Raw genomic sequence first — 20502 nt, 5'->3', positions numbered from 1 at the left:
CTTTAGACAGGCAAATGCAGAGGGTGTTAGGGGTATTGAGAAAGGAAAGGCAAATGCTTTGTTTTCCTTTCATTGGCCCACCATATCAAAGTACATTGTGGTTGTCATAGAATCATTCAGCTGGAAGATACCCCAAGGGCTATGTAGTCCCAACTCCAATCTGCAGGAATAAACAACCAAACAATCCCAACAGATGGCCTTTGCTTAAAAACTTCAATAAAAGGAGACTCCACTGTACTCCCAGACAGCATTTCCCACTGCTGAACAGTTCTTATTGTCAGGACGTTCTTTCTGATATTCAGGTGGAATTTCCTTTCCTGCAGCTTGAATCCATTGCTCCACGTCCTTGTCTCCAGAGCAGCAGAAAACAAGATTACCCCTTCCTCAATGTGACATCCTTTCAGATATTGAAACATGTTTATCATGTCTCCTCCCAACCTTTTCTTCTCCAAACTAAATATATCCAGCTCCCTAAGCCTGCTTATCAACCACCTTGTGGTTGTCCACTTGTAGAAATGCTATTTAATTAATGTAAGGATGCTTGTTAACCAGCTAATTTAAGGCATATAACTTAATATTAATACAGTATTGTATTGATTACTTGTACTGGCTCTGAGCCCCTCGGAAGGAACACATTGTGTCCCTAAAGGACTAGCAGTGCCATACATGATGGTAGATTGTGCTCTGATTCTGTTGCATGCTACAAGCATAGACAGTTGGGGTGATGGGGAAGACAAAGCAAGAACGTTCCTTGCTGGAAGTTGCAACAAATGCTACTTGTGGTGTAACTCCTTAAGCGTTGGCATTAACTGACAGTGTATTTGGTGTTAAATGGGTAAAGAATTTAAGCTTGGATTCTTTGCCTTTTTCTGAATTTATTAACATACTTGATTCATGCTGTTCTTTCCCTCTTCATTTTTGCATTGTGTTTTTGAAAGACTGGCTTCGGCTTGACTCTCTGGAGGTTTTGTTGTTTGGTCTGAATATCTGGCTTTGGGCACTCCTACTGAAGTTGAATATCTGCACAGTGACTTTTGTGCTTCTTGGAAAGAGGAAGTCGGCAAGCAGCCTGATGGACAGCATAATAGTAATGTTGTGTTTCTTTTTCCTTCCCTAAAAGAGTGGAAAGAAGGCCGTTAAAGCAGTCCTGTGGGTTTCAGCGGATGGACTCAGAGTTGTTGACGAGAAAACAAAGGTTAGCCACTGCTTGGTTTGGATCCTTCACTGATTAAATTAAATATACAGTCTGGAGTGATGTAGTTCTTATTGCTTCTTTTCATAAAGCATGTTAAAAAGTTATATGTGCTGGAGGCCAACCCCTGAAATGCCATATGGCTCAGTTCAAAATGTTGGTTTTACTTGGGCTGTTTATATCTTTATGTATTCTCTAAGTAAATACAGTGTGCTTTCAATTCCTATTTGATCTCATTGCTTAAAAATCCATTTGCCTCAGCCAAAAAAGTCAGAAGGAAAACACATAAAATTAATAGTGATGATCTCTCTTCCTTTGTAAAAAGATTGCAAGAGATCATAGTATATATAGAAATACGTATTATTGATGTGAATTCGTTTTCGCTGTGTTTTCAATTAATGTCATGAGAAATTATTAAGATCCGTAAAGAAGATATGACTCTTAAGGTTCTTTAACCAAGTAATTCTCAGTCATGCTTTCCACTCCAAACTTTAGAATGCTTCTAGAATTTTACTGAGGTGAAACAAAAAGCATATCTTTTATATGTGAATTCTTCCCCCAGTAGATATGTCTTGGTACTTTATTTTGCTTTTCCTGATCCTGGTTTTGATTAAAAGACATCTAATTGTGTGATGATTTTAGATGTCCTGATTTATCAGAAGGCTTTACTTGGAAGACCAACAAGAATTACGCATCTTGCATTTCCCTCACTTTATTACTAAACACAAATATTGCATTAAATTATTTTCAAGACAGTTGGAAGTGTTGCCAGTGATATGGTAGGATCGAGTGTGCTTCCCCCATTTCAGAATAGTGATAAGTAAAAGTAACTGCAGAGGGTGAATAATAATTGCAGCTGCTACTTCATGTAAGTACTCGAGGAGTATGTAGTATATTGCATCATGCAATGCATTACATGTGTAGGCGAGTTACAATATTTGGAACAATATAAATAATGCAACCATGCCCTTCTTTTGCTTTTGTCTTCTTTCAAAGAAGATATGTTGAATCTGAAGGACAGTTATAAAAATGATATAATTTTGACTTTGATGAGACTGTGCCGGCACTGATTGGATATATACATGTGATGAATATCCATTGTGGAGGATTTCAGAGCTCTCTAGAACGTAATCTAAAATGAACTGAAAAACTCCTGGTTTAGATGTAGGTTCTGAAGTTGCTAGGTAAGATGTTCAACTCTTTCAGAGCGTTATGTGCAGTGTGACTTTAAGATCTATCATAGGTACTGCTAAGGACCATTCCAAACATGTGATTGTTTGCTAAATATACATTTTCAAGTTTGATTGTAAGGCAGTGATAGAGCCTCCTTTTGTCATTAAATGTGGTGTGTGGAGATGGTATTAAAAACCAAATTGTGTTTAGAATAAAAATAAAGAAGTCAATAAAATATTTAGGAATCAATATATCTAAGGAAATTTGCAATCTAGAGGGAAATAATGTAATTAGTTTAAGGAAAAACGTTAAGGATACCCTAGCTAAATTTGCCAAACTCAAATTGTCATAGTTCGGTAGAATAGCATTAATAAAAATGAAAATACTACCCAAAATTAACTTTTTGTTTAGGATGCTACCTATTAAAATCTCAGAAGGAGAAATTACAACTTGGCAGAATATGATAAACAACTTCTGTAACGGGAATAAAAGAGTTAGAATAAATGAAGAAAAAAGGTATAAAATACAAAAGAAAGGAGGCCTGGGATTACCAAACTTAAAATTATACTATATAGCAAACCAATTAAGGTATATTATTGAAGGGATTGTAGGTCAAAAGGATTTAGAATGGTTAGAAGAAGAGAGGGAAGACATAGATATGAAATTAGAATATATTTTCTTCATAGGGAAAACCAGAAATTTGGAGAAGAAATGGTATAACAAAACAGAGAACCCCTTTTTAAAAATGTATTGGAAATTTAGACTAAGTATGAGGAAAAATTAATACCACCAATCTCCCCATTAACTCCAGTGTTAATTACAAAAAATTTCCCTATAAATCTCAAAAAGGAGTTAGAAAGCGAATTTAAAGAAAAAGGAATAATGAAATTAAAAGATTGGGTATCAAAGATGAAAAATACTGGGGAGATAAGGAATCAACTATCAGGAGGAAGTAATAGGTGGTATAAAGTTCTTCGATTGGAAAGATGGTCAAGGGAAATAAAAAAGAAATATAAGGGAGATAGGGAACTTACAAAATTTGAAAAGATGATTAGTCAAAGGGGGTGCAAGGAAGAGAAAGAAAGAACAAAAGGTATAACAGGCGATATTTACAAATTGTTGTTGGAAGAAGTACAGGATCGGGATCATCTTAAAGAAATGTGGGAGTTAGATTGTAATAAGGAAATACACCCTCAAAATTGGAAAGGAATGTGGAACATGCAAATATTAAAAAACATGTCTACAAGAATAAAAGAGAATTATTACAAAGTGGTGTGGAGATGGTACCTCACACCAATTAGACTAAATCAAATTGATAAGAAATATTCTAAGCAGTGCTGGAGGGGCTGCCAAGAAACTGGAACATACATACACATGTGGTGGTCTTGTAAATATGTTCAAAATTTTTGGGAAAATGTATTTCAAGAAATAAGAAGAATCACCAAAACAGAAATAACAGGAACGCCTGAAGTAGCACTGTTGTCATTTATCGATAATAATGAAATATCAAAAGAGCTACATGAATTAATTGGCCATCTGGTAACAGCTGCAAGGTTGTTAATAGCCAAAAAATGGAAAGAAGGGGCGGGGGGAGTACCAATTGGAAGAATGGTATAGGGAGATCTGGGATATCGCAATAAATGATAAATTGTCATGTAATATCAAGATTAAAAGAGGGTTATTGAAAACGGATGATTTTGGGAAGATATGGGGAAAATTTATAGAATACGTATATTTAGAAGGTAAGGGGAACAAACGTGTAATAGAAACAATGGCATTTTGGAAATAAGATTGGTAATCGGCTGGTCTGGGGTGAAGGGTAGGCACTGGGTGAGGGGAACAAGGGGAAGGCAGATAGAGGTAAATATAACAAGTATGCAATAGAACTAGAGGATGAATATATTATAAAAGTCAAGACATACATATTTCTGTATTATAATCTGTTATGGGGAAGTGGTACATACAAGAGAATATGGCAATGTACTTGTTTGGAGGAATGGCATACCCGTATTATGTGTACTTGATTATTTCTAGTTTTCTTTTTACATTTTGTATGTCATTAAATCACTCTTTTTTAAAAAACAAAAACAAAAAAACAAACCAAAAACCAAATTGACATAAGCTTATCATATATTGAATTGCACTGATACACCCCTCCCCCCAGTTCACTACTGGTCTTGGAGCCAGAATGAGGGAAATTAAAACATAGCTCAGGGATTAAGGCAAGGGAGTAGAAAAGATCTTACTCCTACTCACCCCTGCAATGATCCATGTAATGATCGTTATTAACACACACCCCTCGACAAACACACAGACACACGCACTCTATAGCCAGGTTGTCAAGTGTATGTCAATAAATATATGCATGGTTAAGTTTGCCCTGAGAATGTCAAACTCTTGAATGCACATAACTCCCAATTTAAATTTCCATCATGCTGTTTTTTTTTGTTTTTTTTTTGCTTCTAATACACCTGCATGACATTTTTATAAATGACCTGTCCAGGACTGTTACTATTATGTAATTTAAATAATTTTCAAATGGAGTTAAACTTTTCAACAACATTTCAGATTTTGGTGCTTCTTAATAAACCTGTTGGTTTTAAGATTGCCATAAACTAGTGGTGTTACTTTGTGGCTCTCCAAATGTTGAACTACTCATCGTATGTATAAATCCAATCATTTTCGTTGGGGCAAAGGGCCACACATTTCCTATCCCTGTAATTGATTTTAATAATGTGCCCATTCATGTAAAAAAAATAAATCATAGCATTTCCCCTTTGTGGTTGGAAGCACCTAGTACAAAGTTCCAAACTTTGGAATTCCATCCATCGCAAATTAATCTTGAAAGTATACGTTTTAATAAGCAATTCAGCTGCATCAATGCTTATCTTCGACATATTTTGCACTTTGGCCCAGATCCTTTGAATTCAACCCATGATTTTATCATTTTATTTTTGTTTGTTGATTTTTTATGACTGTTTTTATCGTTGCTTGATGTTTTTTATTGTTGATTGATCTGTTTACTGTTCTATTTTTATGTAAGCCGCCCCGTGTCCCTTTGGGGAGATGGAGCGGGGTATAAGAATAAAATAATAATAATAATAATAATAATAATAATTATTATTATTATTATCTAGAGAATGGTAGGTAGAGAGACTCAGCACATCCATCTGTCAAGACGGGTAGCTAATTCTAATGGATGCAAAAGGGGCAACTTCGTATTAATGTAAATTAGGAATCCAGAGAGGTTTGGAAATACATACTTCTGTCATGGTTTGAACCATGTCTGTTATAATGGTTTTTTTTTCTCCTCTAGGACCTTATAGTTGATCAGACAATAGAGAAGGTTTCTTTCTGTGCTCCAGATAGGAATTTTGATAGAGCATTTTCTTACATTTGTCGAGATGGCACTACACGACGCTGGATATGTCATTGCTTTATGGCTGTAAAGGACACGGTAAGATGTTCCTAGGGTAACAAAAAAGCAACATTCCTCTTTCAAAGGGAATGGGGGAGTGATTTTGTTTATTCAAAAGGACATTTTAGTATAAAGATGATATGATCACTAGTTTTTTTTGTCTAGAGCAGTGGTTCTCAACATGTGGGTCCCCAGATATTTTGGCCTTCAACTCCCAGAAATCCTAACAGCTGGGAAACTGGCTGGGATTTCTGGGAGTTGTAGGCCAAAACACCTGGGGACCCTCAGGTTGAGAACCACTGGTCTAGAGAAACTTAGTTTTCTTGTGGCAATCCCTTGGTTCAATACAATACAATTGTAAAGCTTAAGTCATAGTTCAAACTGGAAATATTAAAATGTGCAGCTCTGGGTGTACCTTGAGTCAAACGTGGAGGCAAATTATGCTTGCATTAAATACTCTTATAATGAGTTTCCTGTTAAAGGTTTTATAGCAGTAATATTTCAGTCTGATATACAGTCTGGGCAGCATATCTTAATACTCATTATTTTAAAAGAGATATAAAGTCAGTTATTTAGTCTCTGTCTCTTCAGATGTTCAATACTGTGCGTCTTATGCATGGTTGTAATAGTTCCTCTGAATTTTCTTGATCAGATTGCCACAGGATGTTTGTATTGAGTCTTAGTTATCATTTGGCAGTGTTTAGAGGAGATGTAGTTCTATTTTTTTTGTTTCTAATTGACGCAATATCTTTTCAGGGAGAGAGGTTGAGTCATGCAGTTGGCTGTGCATTTGCAGCCTGCTTGGAGCGAAAGCAAAAAAGAGAGAAGGAGTGTGGGGTGACTGCCACCTTTGATGCAAGTAGAACCACATTCACAAGAGAAGGATCTTTCAGGGTTACTACAGCAACCGAACAAGCAGAAAGAGAGGATGTCATGAGACAGATACAGGATACTAAAGGTAATGAAATACAGGTCTAGTCACTTGGAATGTAGGCTGTTTCATTATGAAATTACTATTTTCTTTTACTACCATTTCACCTCCAGTATATCACATATGTCCAATATCTCTTGTTGTTTTTAAACTGCTGTATTAAAATATTAGTGGCCCCATCTACATTGCCATAAAGTGCACATTGAAACTGCATTGTATGTTCAGTACAGGCAGTCCTCAAGATACAAACATCCAACTTACAAACAACTCATAGTTAAGAACTAAGGTGAGACAACAGGAAGTGAGAGGAATCTACCCCTCAGAAGGGAAATGCACTCCTGAAAGAGTTATCATGGGGAAAAGGTATCTCCACTGAAGTTTCTCACCAAACTTTGTTTCTACAGCAAGCTAAAACGTTCAAAATCCAATTATCACAGGGACAGAAAGTGAGATGAAATCTTCTGCAGGGGGGCACAGACAGCAAAACAAACACCACAGGGGTGTTAACCCTTCTCTGTGCTATCCAATGCTTATATATACTATATTTGGCTGAAGCTAAACTTTAAAAAATGTACTTGTTCCGACTTACATACAAATTCAACTTAAAAACAAACCTACAGAATCTATCTTGTTCATAACTTGGCAACTGCCTGAATAGTTTCATATAATATAGTTCAACGCAGTTAAATTGCATTAAATGAGTCTACACTGACCATACAATGGAGTTTCACACTGCATTATATGGCAGTGTAGATGGAGCCAGCGAACCTTACAGTAGGGTCTCGCTTATCCAACATAAATGGGCCAGCAGTTGGATAAGCAAAAATGTTGGATAATAAGGAGGGATGAAGGAAAAGCCTATTAAACATCAAATTACGTTATGATTTTACAAATTAGGCACAAAAATATGTTTTACAACAAATCAACAGAAAAAGCAGTTCAATACATGGTAACCTTATGTAGTAATTACTGTATTTACAAATTTAGCACCAAAACATTGCAACGTATTGAAAACATCGACTACTAAAAATTTGACTACAAATAAAGATAGAATTGCTGCCTAGAAAAACAGCTGTGGATTCAGGTAGGAGGCAGACTGCATTGGATAATATAGAACGTTGGATGAGCGAAGGTTGGATAAGCGAGACTACTGTATGTAAATTATACAGGAATTCCCATGGACTCATGTGAGGTGTCTCCTGAGCAGCAGAAAAAGTATTTCATGCTGTTTTTGCATTGCCAATATAAACTTCCATATTTCTATTTACAATCCAGAAACCCCTCTTTTACCCAACACTGTAGATAGGTCTTTTTGACCCAGCCAGGCTTTCTTTTTGATAAATCAGGTTAGCTGTTATTTCATTATCCCAAAATACTAGCAGTTAACTATTTCAGTGTCACTCTCCATCTTGAGGATGAAACTGAAATATAAACCTTGTAGCTGCAACACCTGTCCTATTTTTAAATACCATTTGTTTCTTTTGTTTTCTTTCTGTTTTGCATCCTTTGATTTGATTAAGATTTTGAAGATCTTGAAAGGTTTCCTACCTTTCTGACTCTTTGGTAATTTCTAATAAAGGCCTGGTCTTCATTTTGGAGCCTTTCTCCCACAAAGCTGCTAGCTATGAATAAGTTCCTATTGACATAAAGCTGGACAGGAGAATGTTGATTTGAAAATCAATTATTAAAAACATAAGGAGATCAAGAGTGAAGTATAAATGTGTAGCTCTGTGAAGAGCAAGGAGCCTTGGAGGAGCATCTATGCCCTGTATCCAAATGTACTGCAAGAAAGGAATCTTTTAAAAAGTCTGGGTTTCTAGAGGTATCGTATTTGGATGCAAGCATACAAATTAGTTTGGCAAAAGAAGGTAGGGTCCTCCAAGGTCTCCTAAAGGAATTAGCCTTCCACAGTTGCTCACAACATCTCTAGGACATTATAGTTTCTCCGATACCTCCCATTTTCCTCTGGCTACTAAATTGCCATGGAGAGGAGGAACTTCTGTAGGAAGAAAGTTAGCTTTAAGAAGGTGCAGGTTGATAGTGAATAGTAAACAGTGATAGTAAATTCCTCCTTTCATGAAGCTCATAGAATATACAGGCAGAAAAATGTAGAGGATGACAATCCTAGTTCAGTGAATAGAGATTGTGCCTCACACTTTCTGTATTGCAGTAGTTCCCAACCTTTGGTACTCCAGCTGTTTTTAATTTCCAACTGCCAGAAATCCTAGCCAACTTGCCAGCTGTTAGGAATTGTGGGAGCTGGCATCCAAAACACCTTGAGAACCAAAAGATGAGAACCACTGCTATAGAGAGATATGTCACATCATCCATGCCAACATTTTTTTTGGAAGAATGGAAGTAATTAATTATATGTTTTTAAGCTTGAATAATGTGTTTTATGGATTATTGTTAATGGTTTTAAATATGTTGTTTTTTTACTGATTTTATGTGGCATTGAATTTTGCCGGTTGTTGTAAGCTGCCCTGAGTCCCCTCGGGTGAGAAGGGTGGGGTAGAAATGTTGCAAATAAATAAATAAATAATTTCTGCTGTCATATTTTTACATAGCTCCTCAGTTTTGATTGTAGTCTCCATGCATTTCCAGCAGATGCATGTACACTGTAAATTGTGCATAAGGCCATCATCTTACAAGTTTTAAAGGCACGATTAAAAAAAACACACACACAAATTGATTTACTCTTGAGTTACGTCTCCAAATTTTATAGATACCTAACAGTTGGATTTAAATAAGTCAGACAAAATATATCCTCATTCTTGTGTTCATTTTAACTTTAGATAGAAAGTTTGAATGCAGTTAAGAAAAGGCTGGCAGTTCTTCAAGGGAAGGTACAAATATAGATTAAGCATTGTTATTCAGAAATCTGAAATTCAAAATGGTCCAAAATCATTCTCATGCGGCTGAAATAGTGACACTTTGCTTGCAAATTCGTTTCATGCACCAAATTGTTAAAATATTGTGTATAAATTACTTTCAGGCTATGTGTATATGGAACATGAATGAATTTCATGTTTAAATTTGGGTCCCATTTGCAAGATACCTCCTAATGTAAAAGGTAAAGATAAAGGTTTCCCCTGACGTTAAGTCCAGTCATGTCTGACTCTGGGGGTTGGTGCTCATCTCCATTTCTAAGCCAAAGAGCCGGCGTTGTCCGTAGACACCTCCAAGGTCATGTGGCCGGCATGACTGCATGGAGCGCCATTACCTTCCCACCGGAGCGGTACCTATTGATTTACTCACATTGGCATGTTTTCGAACTGCTAGGTTGGCAGGAGCTGGAGCTTACAGTGGCTGCTCACGCCGCTCCCGGGGTTTGGACCTGGGACCTTTCGGTCTCCAGCTCAGTGCTTTAACGCACTTCGCCACCGGGGCTAATGTACATCTATGCAAATACAGGTATTACAAAATCTGAAACAATGCAAAACAATTCTGACCCAAGCATTTCAGATAGTGGACGCTCATATCTCCTAGAATGTGCAGAAACATTTTGATGATGGTTTGAATGTTTGCCAAGCTTATTTAGATAGAGGTTAAGCGCGTAATTAGTCATCCTGACCATTGTGCATGCATTAATCATGATCAAAATACAATAGTCTATTTTGGTAGACCCAAGCGTTTTGGAACATTTCATATTTTTATAAATTGTTTTAAATTTTAAACAATAATTAACTCTCTAAAGAGTGCTAGCAGTGTTTGCCCAGTCAGAGAAAGATTATTTAACCAATATTACTGGTTTTCCTTTTTTCTCACAGTTGAAGCAGATGTGAAAACAACTGCATCAAATGTTGTACCTGGCAACACAACACCCTCCCCAAGTTCCCCAACTTCTCCGACGGCTGATGCTGCGTCCTCTGCTGACAAAGAGTCAAATAACCCTCATGCCATCCCACGAAGACATGCTCCCATAGAGCAGCTTGCAAGGCAAGGCTCTTTTAGAGGTTTTCCTGCTCTCAGCCAAAAGATGTCTCCATTTAAACGTCAGCTGTCCCTGAGAATTAATGAGTTGCCTTCAACAGTTCAAAGGAAGACTGACTTCCCCATGAAAAATTCAGGTGCGTGCTCTGTATTCGGTTACATTTTGAACTAGCTCACATTTGATAAAAGGTTCTATAGAAGCTATGTTGTTTGCAGAATTTATTATTTATTTGAGACATAAAACATAATTTAAAGCATGTTCAAATTGACATCCCAGATAATTTAAACAAGACAGAAACTTATTAAGCAAAATGGCTGTTATTTAAAGCTATTACTATGTGTACATATTAAAATGTGTACACTTTAAAATAAATTAGTCCCCAGAGGCTTTAATTTTTTTTTTTAAAAAGTGTTTTAGCTTAGCACTGGAAAGAAACCAGTGTTGGTGCCATTTGGTCCTCAAAAAGGGAAAGTGTTCTGTATTTGGGGTGCTATTTTAAACAATTTTGTTGAATGCGATTTTCCTGCTTCTTGGCAGGGGGTTGGACTGGGTGGCCCATGAGGTCTCTTCCAACTCTATGATTCTATAAGGCTGTCCTCCTCATGCCCTCTAACTTCACTTTGGGCAGGTACAGACAGGGAGAGACATTCCTTCACACATGAAATATTATAAAACACATTTTTAAAAATTTGGCCTTATGTCATAGTGTAATGACATTGTGATTTTAAATAAGCTTTCCTGTTTATAAAGTTCTTTTAGATACTACCAGTAGCTAGGTCTCACATTGTGATTAATAGCTATTAATGGCTATTAATCACCAGAACAGGTGGAACTACATGGCGCCTGCTCAAAAGGAAAAAAAAGTTATGACTTGAGAAGCCAAACCGTGAGCATATTATTACTTACATATGTTTACACAAAAGAATGAAAGAAGCACCTGGTTGCTGCATGGATTGCAAAGCTTTACTAAATTACAGCATTGTTACAATGGATAGACGTGCCCAGAGGATATGGCATTAAAATGAACAAAATCCTCTATATTGGGCATGGCTGTGTTCTGGCTTTTCTCTTACGTTTTTACCCTGGTTATGTGAAATGGTGGATGCAATCCTGCCTAACTACACAAATGGTTGCAAGAGTAACTGACAATACATTGGTTACAAGAGTGTAGGAAGAAAAGACAAATTGGATCCCCATAATAAATTGTCTGCATATCTTTGCAATCTTTTTCTCTTTTAGTTCCTGAAGTCGAAGGAGAAGTGGATAGTATTAGTTCCCTCTGCTCCCAGATCACAAATGCATTTAGCACACCGTCGGAGGATCCTTTCTCCTCTGCACCTATGACAAAACCTGTCACTGTGGTTGCACCACAGTCTCCTGCTTTCCAAGGTCTGTCTTCTCAAAACGGGCACATTTATGATGCTTTATATATATGCAGCGCTGCTTTCCTCTTGTGTCATCCATCATTTTAGTTTCTCAGATTGCCTTGCAGCTGTTTTCTTTTGCATTTGAAGTCATGTTATTTTAATTTGCTTTGTAGCCTTTCCCTCTGTTAACTTCCTGTTCAAATGACAATCCATTCAGCTATACACTCATTGTAGATGAGGATTTTCTAGAAATAGAAGACTGCTTCTTTCAATTTTGCCTGCTAATAACAAAACGAGTGAAATTGTTATTGGTTGACTCTTCCCCAAAATGGTCCAAAAGTTATTCCACATTTGAAGGCAAAGGGGCTCTCAGTCTTGATGTTAGGTAACTTTTTGTATATTTAGCATCTTATAAATGTAAAGTGGAGCCCCTGGTGGCGCAATGAGTTAAAGCGCTGAGCTGCTGAACTTGCAGACCAGGGAGCAGAGTGAGCACCCGCTGTTAGCTCCAGCTTCTGCCAACCTAGCAGTTCGAAAACATGCCAATGTGAGTAGATCAATAGGTACCGCTCCGGCGGGAAGGTAACGGCGCTCCATGCAGTCATGCTGTCCACATGACCTTGGAGGTGTCTACGGACAACGCCGGCTCTTCCACTTAGAAATGGAGATGAGCACCAACCCCCAGAGTCGGACATGACTGGACTTAACGTCAGGGGAAACCTTTGCCTTTACCTTAAATGTAAAGCAGCCTCTAAAATTTAATAGAGCTCAGCAAAGTATGCTACCTTTGTTTTGTTTTGTTTTTTGAATAAGGAAAAATATGATAAGAAAGTCAGGCTGTAGTAAATGCTTAGGTGGAATAATTTTTAAGGGCAGAATAGGTATGCACCTCACAATTCAAACCACATCTTTCATGAAGCCTATGTCGATAGCAAAGTCGCTCCCTTTGGCTTTGAAAGTGTGGTCAGAAGAACATGATTACAAGTTTTGATTTTCCAGTGAACAGGAAGTAGTGAAGTGTCTTGTTTAGGTTCAGGAAAACCAAACTACATTTAAGTATAAAATGTGAAAGCCACGTTAGCAGTATTTTGCTACATTGCTAACAGAAAGCTGTCCACTTAGCTTCAAAGAGCCAGCAACAACAAAGATCTTCTGAATCAAATGTACTGTTTAAAATGTCTGTAGATTAATAACATGAGAATATAACCAATTGGTGGTGTTGTGTGCTGCATGTTGGCAGTAACTGCCTTTATTTTAACATCCCAGTCACCTGCATGCTTTGCATGAATTAACAGCATTGATGTTGTCTGCTCCCATTTTAGTCAATGGCACTGCCTCTGCGTTCAGTGTGCTTGCTGCTAAACTGACTCAAACTACTGTAGCACCCCCAGCAATACCAGTTCGGGAAACCAATCCTTGGGCTAATGCCCCTGCTGCTCCAGCGGTGGCTAAAACTGGAGCTGCAGCTCTTGTTTCTGGTAAGACTGGACACAAATCGTGTGTGTTGCCTTTCAAGATTTAAAGCATGCATTGCCAGTATTTTTTAGGTGTTTATATGTTTTTTAATTTAAAGGTATAACATGTTTGAGGGAAAATAGTGAAATTGTATAAGAGGCAAGTAGGTGGCAGAGTTACTTGAGGTACACTTTATGAAGGGATTAGGCTGAAAATAGATTGCAAGTCCAAGATTTTTCATTAATCAGGATACCTTAAATTTTAGCTATCCAGTCCTTCAGAAAATCAAAATAGGCATAAGAGAAAAGACATAGAGCAAGTCTCCTGTGTGTGATTTGGAGATTACAGGATTTCTATTCCTGATAAAGGATCAGATGAGGGAAACTTCAGTTATGAGCCATAACAGTAGAGCTTTTTATAAATCATAAGTGCATATTCCCAGAATCATATGCATTTTCTATTTCGAAATATGCTATCCACTTAGCTATTCATAATATTCAAGCAAGGGAACAGTAAACCAATTTAGTACAGTTACACACATTGGTTTGAATCCTGTTGCTAGTCCCAATATTTTCTGTCAAGTTGAGCCAGCATAATATTCTGTGCATTTTATCCAGGGTTTTTGAGTGTACCATGCAGAAGTGGAAAACACTGGTGCAAATGCCACAGCATGTTTATCTAGATTCTCTGCAAAGTCTGCCTAACAGGACGAAATGACAAGAGGTGCATATACTGAAGACAGTGTTAATATTTTGCACATACAGGGCATTAAGTTAGTCTGGTAGTCGAATAGTGTTCTTGTCTGCGTTTCAGTTCCAAAAATACATAAATCTGCAATTGCCTGAAAGTCCTTTGCCCAATATTCACATTCCCAGTGAGCCTCTTGAATGAAGGACCTGCAAATATCTTCTCTCCTTTTGTAGTGTCCGAATTCCAAAGCTTCAGTAGACATCTGTGCCTTCCTTTCTACATTAACCTCAGTGATGAAATGAAATATTCTACCTCAGTTGCAAAATTATCTTGACCGATTCGATTTAAAATCTGAAGCTGTGTCAGGAGTATCCCTCAGAGAGCTGTGATTAGAGATGTGGTGACCTTTTATCTTAACATCTCATCTTTTATCCTAACATCTGCTTTCCTTCACAGGTGCTGAGTGGAGTACTGACTCAGGAGCCACCTCACCAACTGTGTTCCAGGCGAACCACAGGCGCACTCCTTCAGAGGCAGACCGTTGGCTGGAGGAAGTATCCAAAACTGTCCGGTCACAGCAGCCACAGCCTCCGGCTCCTCAGCCCCTTCTGCAGCCTCCAGCTGCAGTTTCTCAGGCAGCGCCGACATTTCCAGTCAACACTTTTATTGCCCCTCCACCGGTCCCCGTTGGCGTGGTGCAGCCGATGCAGCCTGCATTTATTCCTCCCCCGCCCTATGCTGTAGCAAACGGGATGCCCTATTCTGCCCCCAGTGTACCGGTGGTTGGCATCACTCCTTCTCAAATGGTAGCCAATGTCTTTGGCACTGCGAGCCACACACAAGTATCCCATTCTCATCAATCACCCAGTCTTATAAAACAACAGACATTTCCTCAGTATGAAACTAACAGTGCTACTGCCAGCCCTTTCTTTAAGCCTCCTGCCCAGCAGCTCAATGGCTCAGCCGCATTCAATGGTGTGGACGCTGCCAAATGGCCGACAGAGGATAAGCATGGGCTGCCGCCGGCAGCTTCCCATCAGGTTGACCCTTTTGAAGCACAGTGGGCAGCACTGGAGAGCAAATCGAAACAGCGTACCAACCCATCTCCAACTAATCCTTTCTCAAGTGAATTACAGAAGACTTTTGAGATTGAACTTTAAGGAGTCCTATGGCTTGTACTTTGTGTATGTGTGTGTGTGTTGGGATTGGATGTAAGGGGATATGAGGGCAGAGGGGACTTCTGAGTAGCACTGTCCAAGTGCTGATGTCCCAGAAGAAACAGCAGGATTACAGAGAGGGAACAATCATGGAAAGAAGTTCCCATCCCCAGAGCAATTGTAAATTAATCTAGGAAATGTACCCCTTCCCACTTGCTTCCTGCTTGGGAACTTAAATGGCAAAGGAACTGTCGAAAGGGCTGAAAATGGGAAGTGAGCCCTGAAGCCCTTTTTCCACAAGAAGCTCAAAAGACCTCATAAGACAAAGAGCAAGCTACTTACCACTGTCTTAAAGTGACCGGTTCTCCTGAGGGAAAGAGGAATAATGGGGATGGAGGTACAGTGGTGAATGGGCTGATGGGGAAAACATGAAAGCTGCTCAGCACGTGCTGTCAATGAAAAAGGACGATCTTCCATTTTGAGTGACACATTGATTATTCTATATAAAATAAAGCCAAAATCTTTATTTTTATGCATTTTAGATTATTTTAAATAGGTCTAGATATTAAAAGCTGAACGAGTTGTAAGTAATCTTGCCAAAGTTATAACGGGGTGGATGTAAAATTGTACATAAGATTGATTTATCACTGAATAATATGGGAATAGGGTGGGAAGCAGAGTTCCAAGCTTGTTCTTGTATGTTCATTGTAAGTAGCATATTGCAACAACAATCATGAGTCATGACCAATTAGAAATCATTATAGAGTAGTTTAAGAGCAGTATTGTCTTGGTTTGAAAACAATTGGTAAATTCTTTTCTTTTTAAGAAATCATAGTAGACGATATTACAGAACATATAGGTTCTTTCATGTACTGCTGCAGTTTTCTTGTCTTAAATCTGTTTTAACACTACTGTGACAACTATAATCAAATCTACAATCAGGTCTACTTAGGAACCCATTTTATGTGCATTTTCTAGGTTTTATTTTATTTTTTTTAAAAAGCTTTTCCTCATCATTCTATGTGAAAGTGTGTGGCTAGACTGCAGCTGTTTCATGTTATTTCTCTGGCAAATCATGAAATCCATCTCATTTTAAATTTTACTCTTAAAACTTGGCCTTACAAGCAAATGTAAGTTATATATTTGTACTGATGATTTATAATCTGCTTTAACAGAAATAAATGTTGGTAGTAGACATTGTGGCTTTCTCAGGAGGCTTCCTTGTCCTTTTCCTGATCCTCAGTCTTCTCTCAACACAAGGTCATTTGCCTCATGCCTGGACTTCCAAACCAAAGGCAGGAGGCTAGTGTCTATCTGCACTTTTCTGAAAAATGAATTACTTATAAGCAAGAACTTGGAGGCTTTTGAAAAACTTGCTCATGTGCTGCTAGTGCCATCTGTTGCTTCCTACCTGCCCTTTGGGTGGCTCTTCATCTGTCATATTCTGATCTTGCACTTGGCATTGGTCATCACACTACTCAGAAATGGCTCTGGAAATTAGGTTGTGCTTGTGATAAGCAACAATAAGGAAGATATGATCCTTCAGATGTTTGACTATGGGCGCCATTAGCTTTGGTGGCTAGCACTGTTGAAAGCTAGAATCTTGCATTTGGAAGGTCACACATTTCACTTGTATGACTGTGTCCTAATTTGCATTATGCTATAGTGCTGTGCACAGATAACCTCTTTCCCTGAGTCTGCACATACCTTCTAGAAATAACCATTTATAATAGGCTAATTTGACTAATGTGAAAAGCTGATCCCAGAATGGGTATCTGGCCCCATATACCACTTTGGAGTAACATATTAATGGGTACCATCCAGTACATCATGCCTGGGGCTCATGGTGGGTACCACTTCCTGGGGAAAAAAGCATGTTCCTTATGTCAAACTTGTACAATTTTTATTAGTGTAAAGCAAGAGTGGGGATTTTGAGCTCCAGCTGCCATCAGTCTGGTAGGAGCTGTAGTCCATCAACATGTAAACAGCTGCAGGCTCCCCACCCACGACTGTAAATGAGAGTAACATTTGATCCCAGAGCCTCCAACAACAACTCTGTTTTTGATAGAATAAACTTTCTACCTTTCCTCTTCCATGGAAAACAAATTCTGAATGTGAGAAGATATAACGTATCATGTTTTGTTCTGTTGATTGTTCTTTCCTGTTGTTGTTTACTATGGTTGAAATACGCTGACATTAAATCTATTTTTTGGTTGAAAATCATGTGACCTAGTAGTGCCTATTACAGTAAATGGTGTTTTGTTTTCTTGAACAGTGACATTTCTCCTCATGGAAATAGGCGATTTTCCCTTGTGTACTTCCACTCTGACTAAAAACCAGTAGCCATCTTCAGTGGCAGATGGGGCTGGAGATAGAAGGCCCAGCAGTGCTATTGGCATCGTGTTGGTTTAACCCTAAATGTATAAGATCGTATTGTTTTTACTCCTTAAATGATATTCGTGATGGGTTCTGTTGAATGTGGTGCTCTGAATATTGCATTTTAAGTGGAAGCAATTGATAAAATATTAATATAATTGAAGATACTCTATTAAATAATCAGATGATGCTGGATATGAACTCTATCTAGTATGTTCAGTATATCAGTATGTTTTTTTTTAATGAGTCATGGTAGAAGAAAGAATCTTTATTAAATCTGCAGCCTATAATAAAAAAGCTGAACTATCCCAACCAGGTTTGCCTTGAGATGTGTGAAAAGGCCTACAAGTTAGTGTCTCTTATTGGCTTAAATGGTCATGGATGCTAATTCCAGAGACTGTGAAGTAAGCTGCAGAAGGTATCTGGTGCTTTGTTTTGCAATGGGCTTTTCAGTGAAATGACAGCTTGAAGGTTTCAGTCGATCACTCTCATTGGCTTTTTTGTTCCACCCTTAGTATGATGCCTGAGGATGCTGGGATGTCCTCTTTTGGTTGGGAGATGAAATATGCCTGGGCAGCAACTGTTTGTGCAGCCCAAAGGAAGAAACAGCTGTCACTCCCCTTGGACATCCACTTGTTAATAAAGGACATTGAGACTACTTGTTGGAGACCCAGAACGGCAGTGGCTACTCCTTGCTGCACAACTGCAATCTGACACAGCTCAGGTTCCCCATGCCTCCCCCAATCCTAATGGCTTACGGGAATATACCCTGTTGCAGTTCAAACTCATGCTGGAAATCATTGCCCCAAATAGTGGACCCCACAGTATGATTGTATCTTGGTATATTGGAAAGAGAAGCTCCTTGTACAGTCTGTCAGCTGAACTAAATAGAGCTTTAGTTGTTACCTTAAATGGGTAAACTTTTGGCCCTCCAGGTGTTTTGGACTTCAACTCCCACAATTCCTAACAGCCAGTAAGCTGTTAGGATTTATGCAAGTTGAAGTCCAAAACGCCTGGAGGGCAAAAGTTTGTCCATGCCTGCCTTAAATGGTGTTGCGTTAAAACATCTCAACTGTTATTAGGACCTGTTTTATTAATTTTCTGAGGAAACAGGTCAGAAAACATTTCAAGGCAAACCTGGTTGGGATAATTTGATTCTTTTATTATTGGCTGCAGATTTAATAAAGTTGGGTCTCTTGAATCACTGATATGCTATGTATCTGTCTAAATAGAATTAGATAAGGGTATAGCAATAACATTGAAATACTAGATTTAATCTGTGGATATAGTTTACAGTAGTTGTGCATATAAACTTTTCCACAGAACACATTTTTATCACATGAGAGTCAAGAGAACATGCCTGTGGTGCTGGTAATATGGGAATTGACTTTTGGACTGGTATTTTAAAGGCTGCTTGCATAGGAAAAGTGACTAATATGTTATATGGATGTAATTGCAGTTAGTCACAGCCAAACGCAGCGAACAGTAAAACTGGCCGATTATGTGCACTTGGACGATGTGTAAGATCCTGATGCACATGAGGAAATGAAGTCCACCTGCAGGTAAAATGTGTGTCCTGAAAGTTAATGATGAAGAGAAAGGGGAGAAAACTTTTCTCAGTCCTGAAGCTGACAGTCAGGGTGGCTTATGAGTAGTTGTCTATTATGTAGAGCAGGGGTCCCCAAACTAAGGCCCAGGGGCCGGATGCGGCCCTCCAAGGTCATTTACCTGGCCCCTGCCCTCAGTTTTATAATATAATATATTGTATATACATATAATATTGATAATAATATTATAATGTAATACAATAGAACACTAATAATAATAATACCATACAATAGTATTAATTATATATTACTAATAATATTACTAATAATATTACAGTATAGTGGTATAGTTCAATATAGTAATATATAATGCTAATAGTGTGCTATGCTAACAATATAACATATTGTATGTACATATAATTTGTAAGCCACTCTGAGTCCCCTTTGAGGTGAGAAGGGTGTGACACAAATGTAGTAAATAAATATAGTAAATAAATAAATAAATTTTAGACTTAGGCTTGCCCAAAGTCTGAAATGACTTGAAAGCACACAACAACAACAACAACAACAACAACAACAACAATCCTAATTAACTTGACTATCTCATTGGCCATAAGCAGGCCCACACTTCCCATTGAAATCCTGATAAATGTATGTTGGTTAAAATTGTTTTTATTTTTAAATATTGTATTGCTCTTTTCTTGTTATTTCATTGTTCTTGTTGTTGTTGTTTTTGCACTACAAATAAGACATGTGTAGTGTACATCGGAATTTGTTTGTATTTTTTTTTCAAATGATAATTTGGCCCCTCAACAGTTTGAAGGATTGTGGACTGGCCCTCTGCATAAAAAGTTTGGGGACCCCTGATGTAGAGTTTCCTGGTGATGTTGATATCGCTGCTACTATTTGGAGCAGTCTACAGTGGAAGACTTGAAATGGCACAACATACGCATAAACTGCTGGAGTTCCTTCCTTGTCCTTACGGTAGAAGCCTTTCTTATAGTTGCCATGACAGCCATAGCCTTAATATTTATTGGTGTTCTGCTGCATTGCAAACTGCTCTCCTGACCTACTGTTTTGTAGACTATTAAGTAGCAAGATTATTTAATTAATGGAAAGGTATCTCCGACTGTCAACAAATAGAATCTTTTGAATTGAGACTGGCGCCTAAGGCAGCACTTCTAGGTCACGCCACTAGTGCTGCTTCTTTTTGTAGAAAGGAAAGTTAATGTAAGCAAATAACACTAGAGATTTGCATGTCA

General features: G+C 38.1%; 1 protein-coding gene across 8 annotated transcripts in view; it reads left to right on the top strand.

Moving 5' to 3' along the window:
* numb (NUMB endocytic adaptor protein) overlaps positions 1-17537 on the top strand; it is a 92949-nt gene extending 75412 nt beyond the window's left edge. For 6 of the 8 annotated variants that reach the window (XM_062968102.1, XM_062968101.1, XM_062968103.1 and 3 more), the window contains 7 exons: positions 1121-1195; positions 5682-5822; positions 6540-6741; positions 10485-10784; positions 11888-12037; positions 13338-13493; positions 14617-17537. In XM_062968102.1, coding sequence (XP_062824172.1) covers positions 1121-1195; positions 5682-5822; positions 6540-6741; positions 10485-10784; positions 11888-12037; positions 13338-13493; positions 14617-15320 — 1728 coding nt within the window. In that variant the 3' untranslated portion in view covers positions 15321-17537. The remainder of the gene's footprint in view (positions 1-1120; positions 1196-5681; positions 5823-6539; positions 6742-10484; positions 10785-11887; positions 12038-13337; positions 13494-14616) is intronic. The other 2 variants (XM_062968105.1, XM_062968107.1) reach the window with 1 other exon arrangement.
* The last annotated feature ends 2965 nt before the right edge of the window (positions 17538-20502 follow it).

This window comes from Anolis carolinensis, chromosome 1, assembly GCF_035594765.1.
Source record: "Anolis carolinensis isolate JA03-04 chromosome 1, rAnoCar3.1.pri, whole genome shotgun sequence".
In the NCBI taxonomy this organism is placed as follows: domain Eukaryota; kingdom Metazoa; phylum Chordata; class Lepidosauria; order Squamata; family Dactyloidae; genus Anolis; species Anolis carolinensis.
Note: the sequence above shows the minus strand (reverse complement) of the source record. Positions and strands in the feature narration are given on the sequence as shown.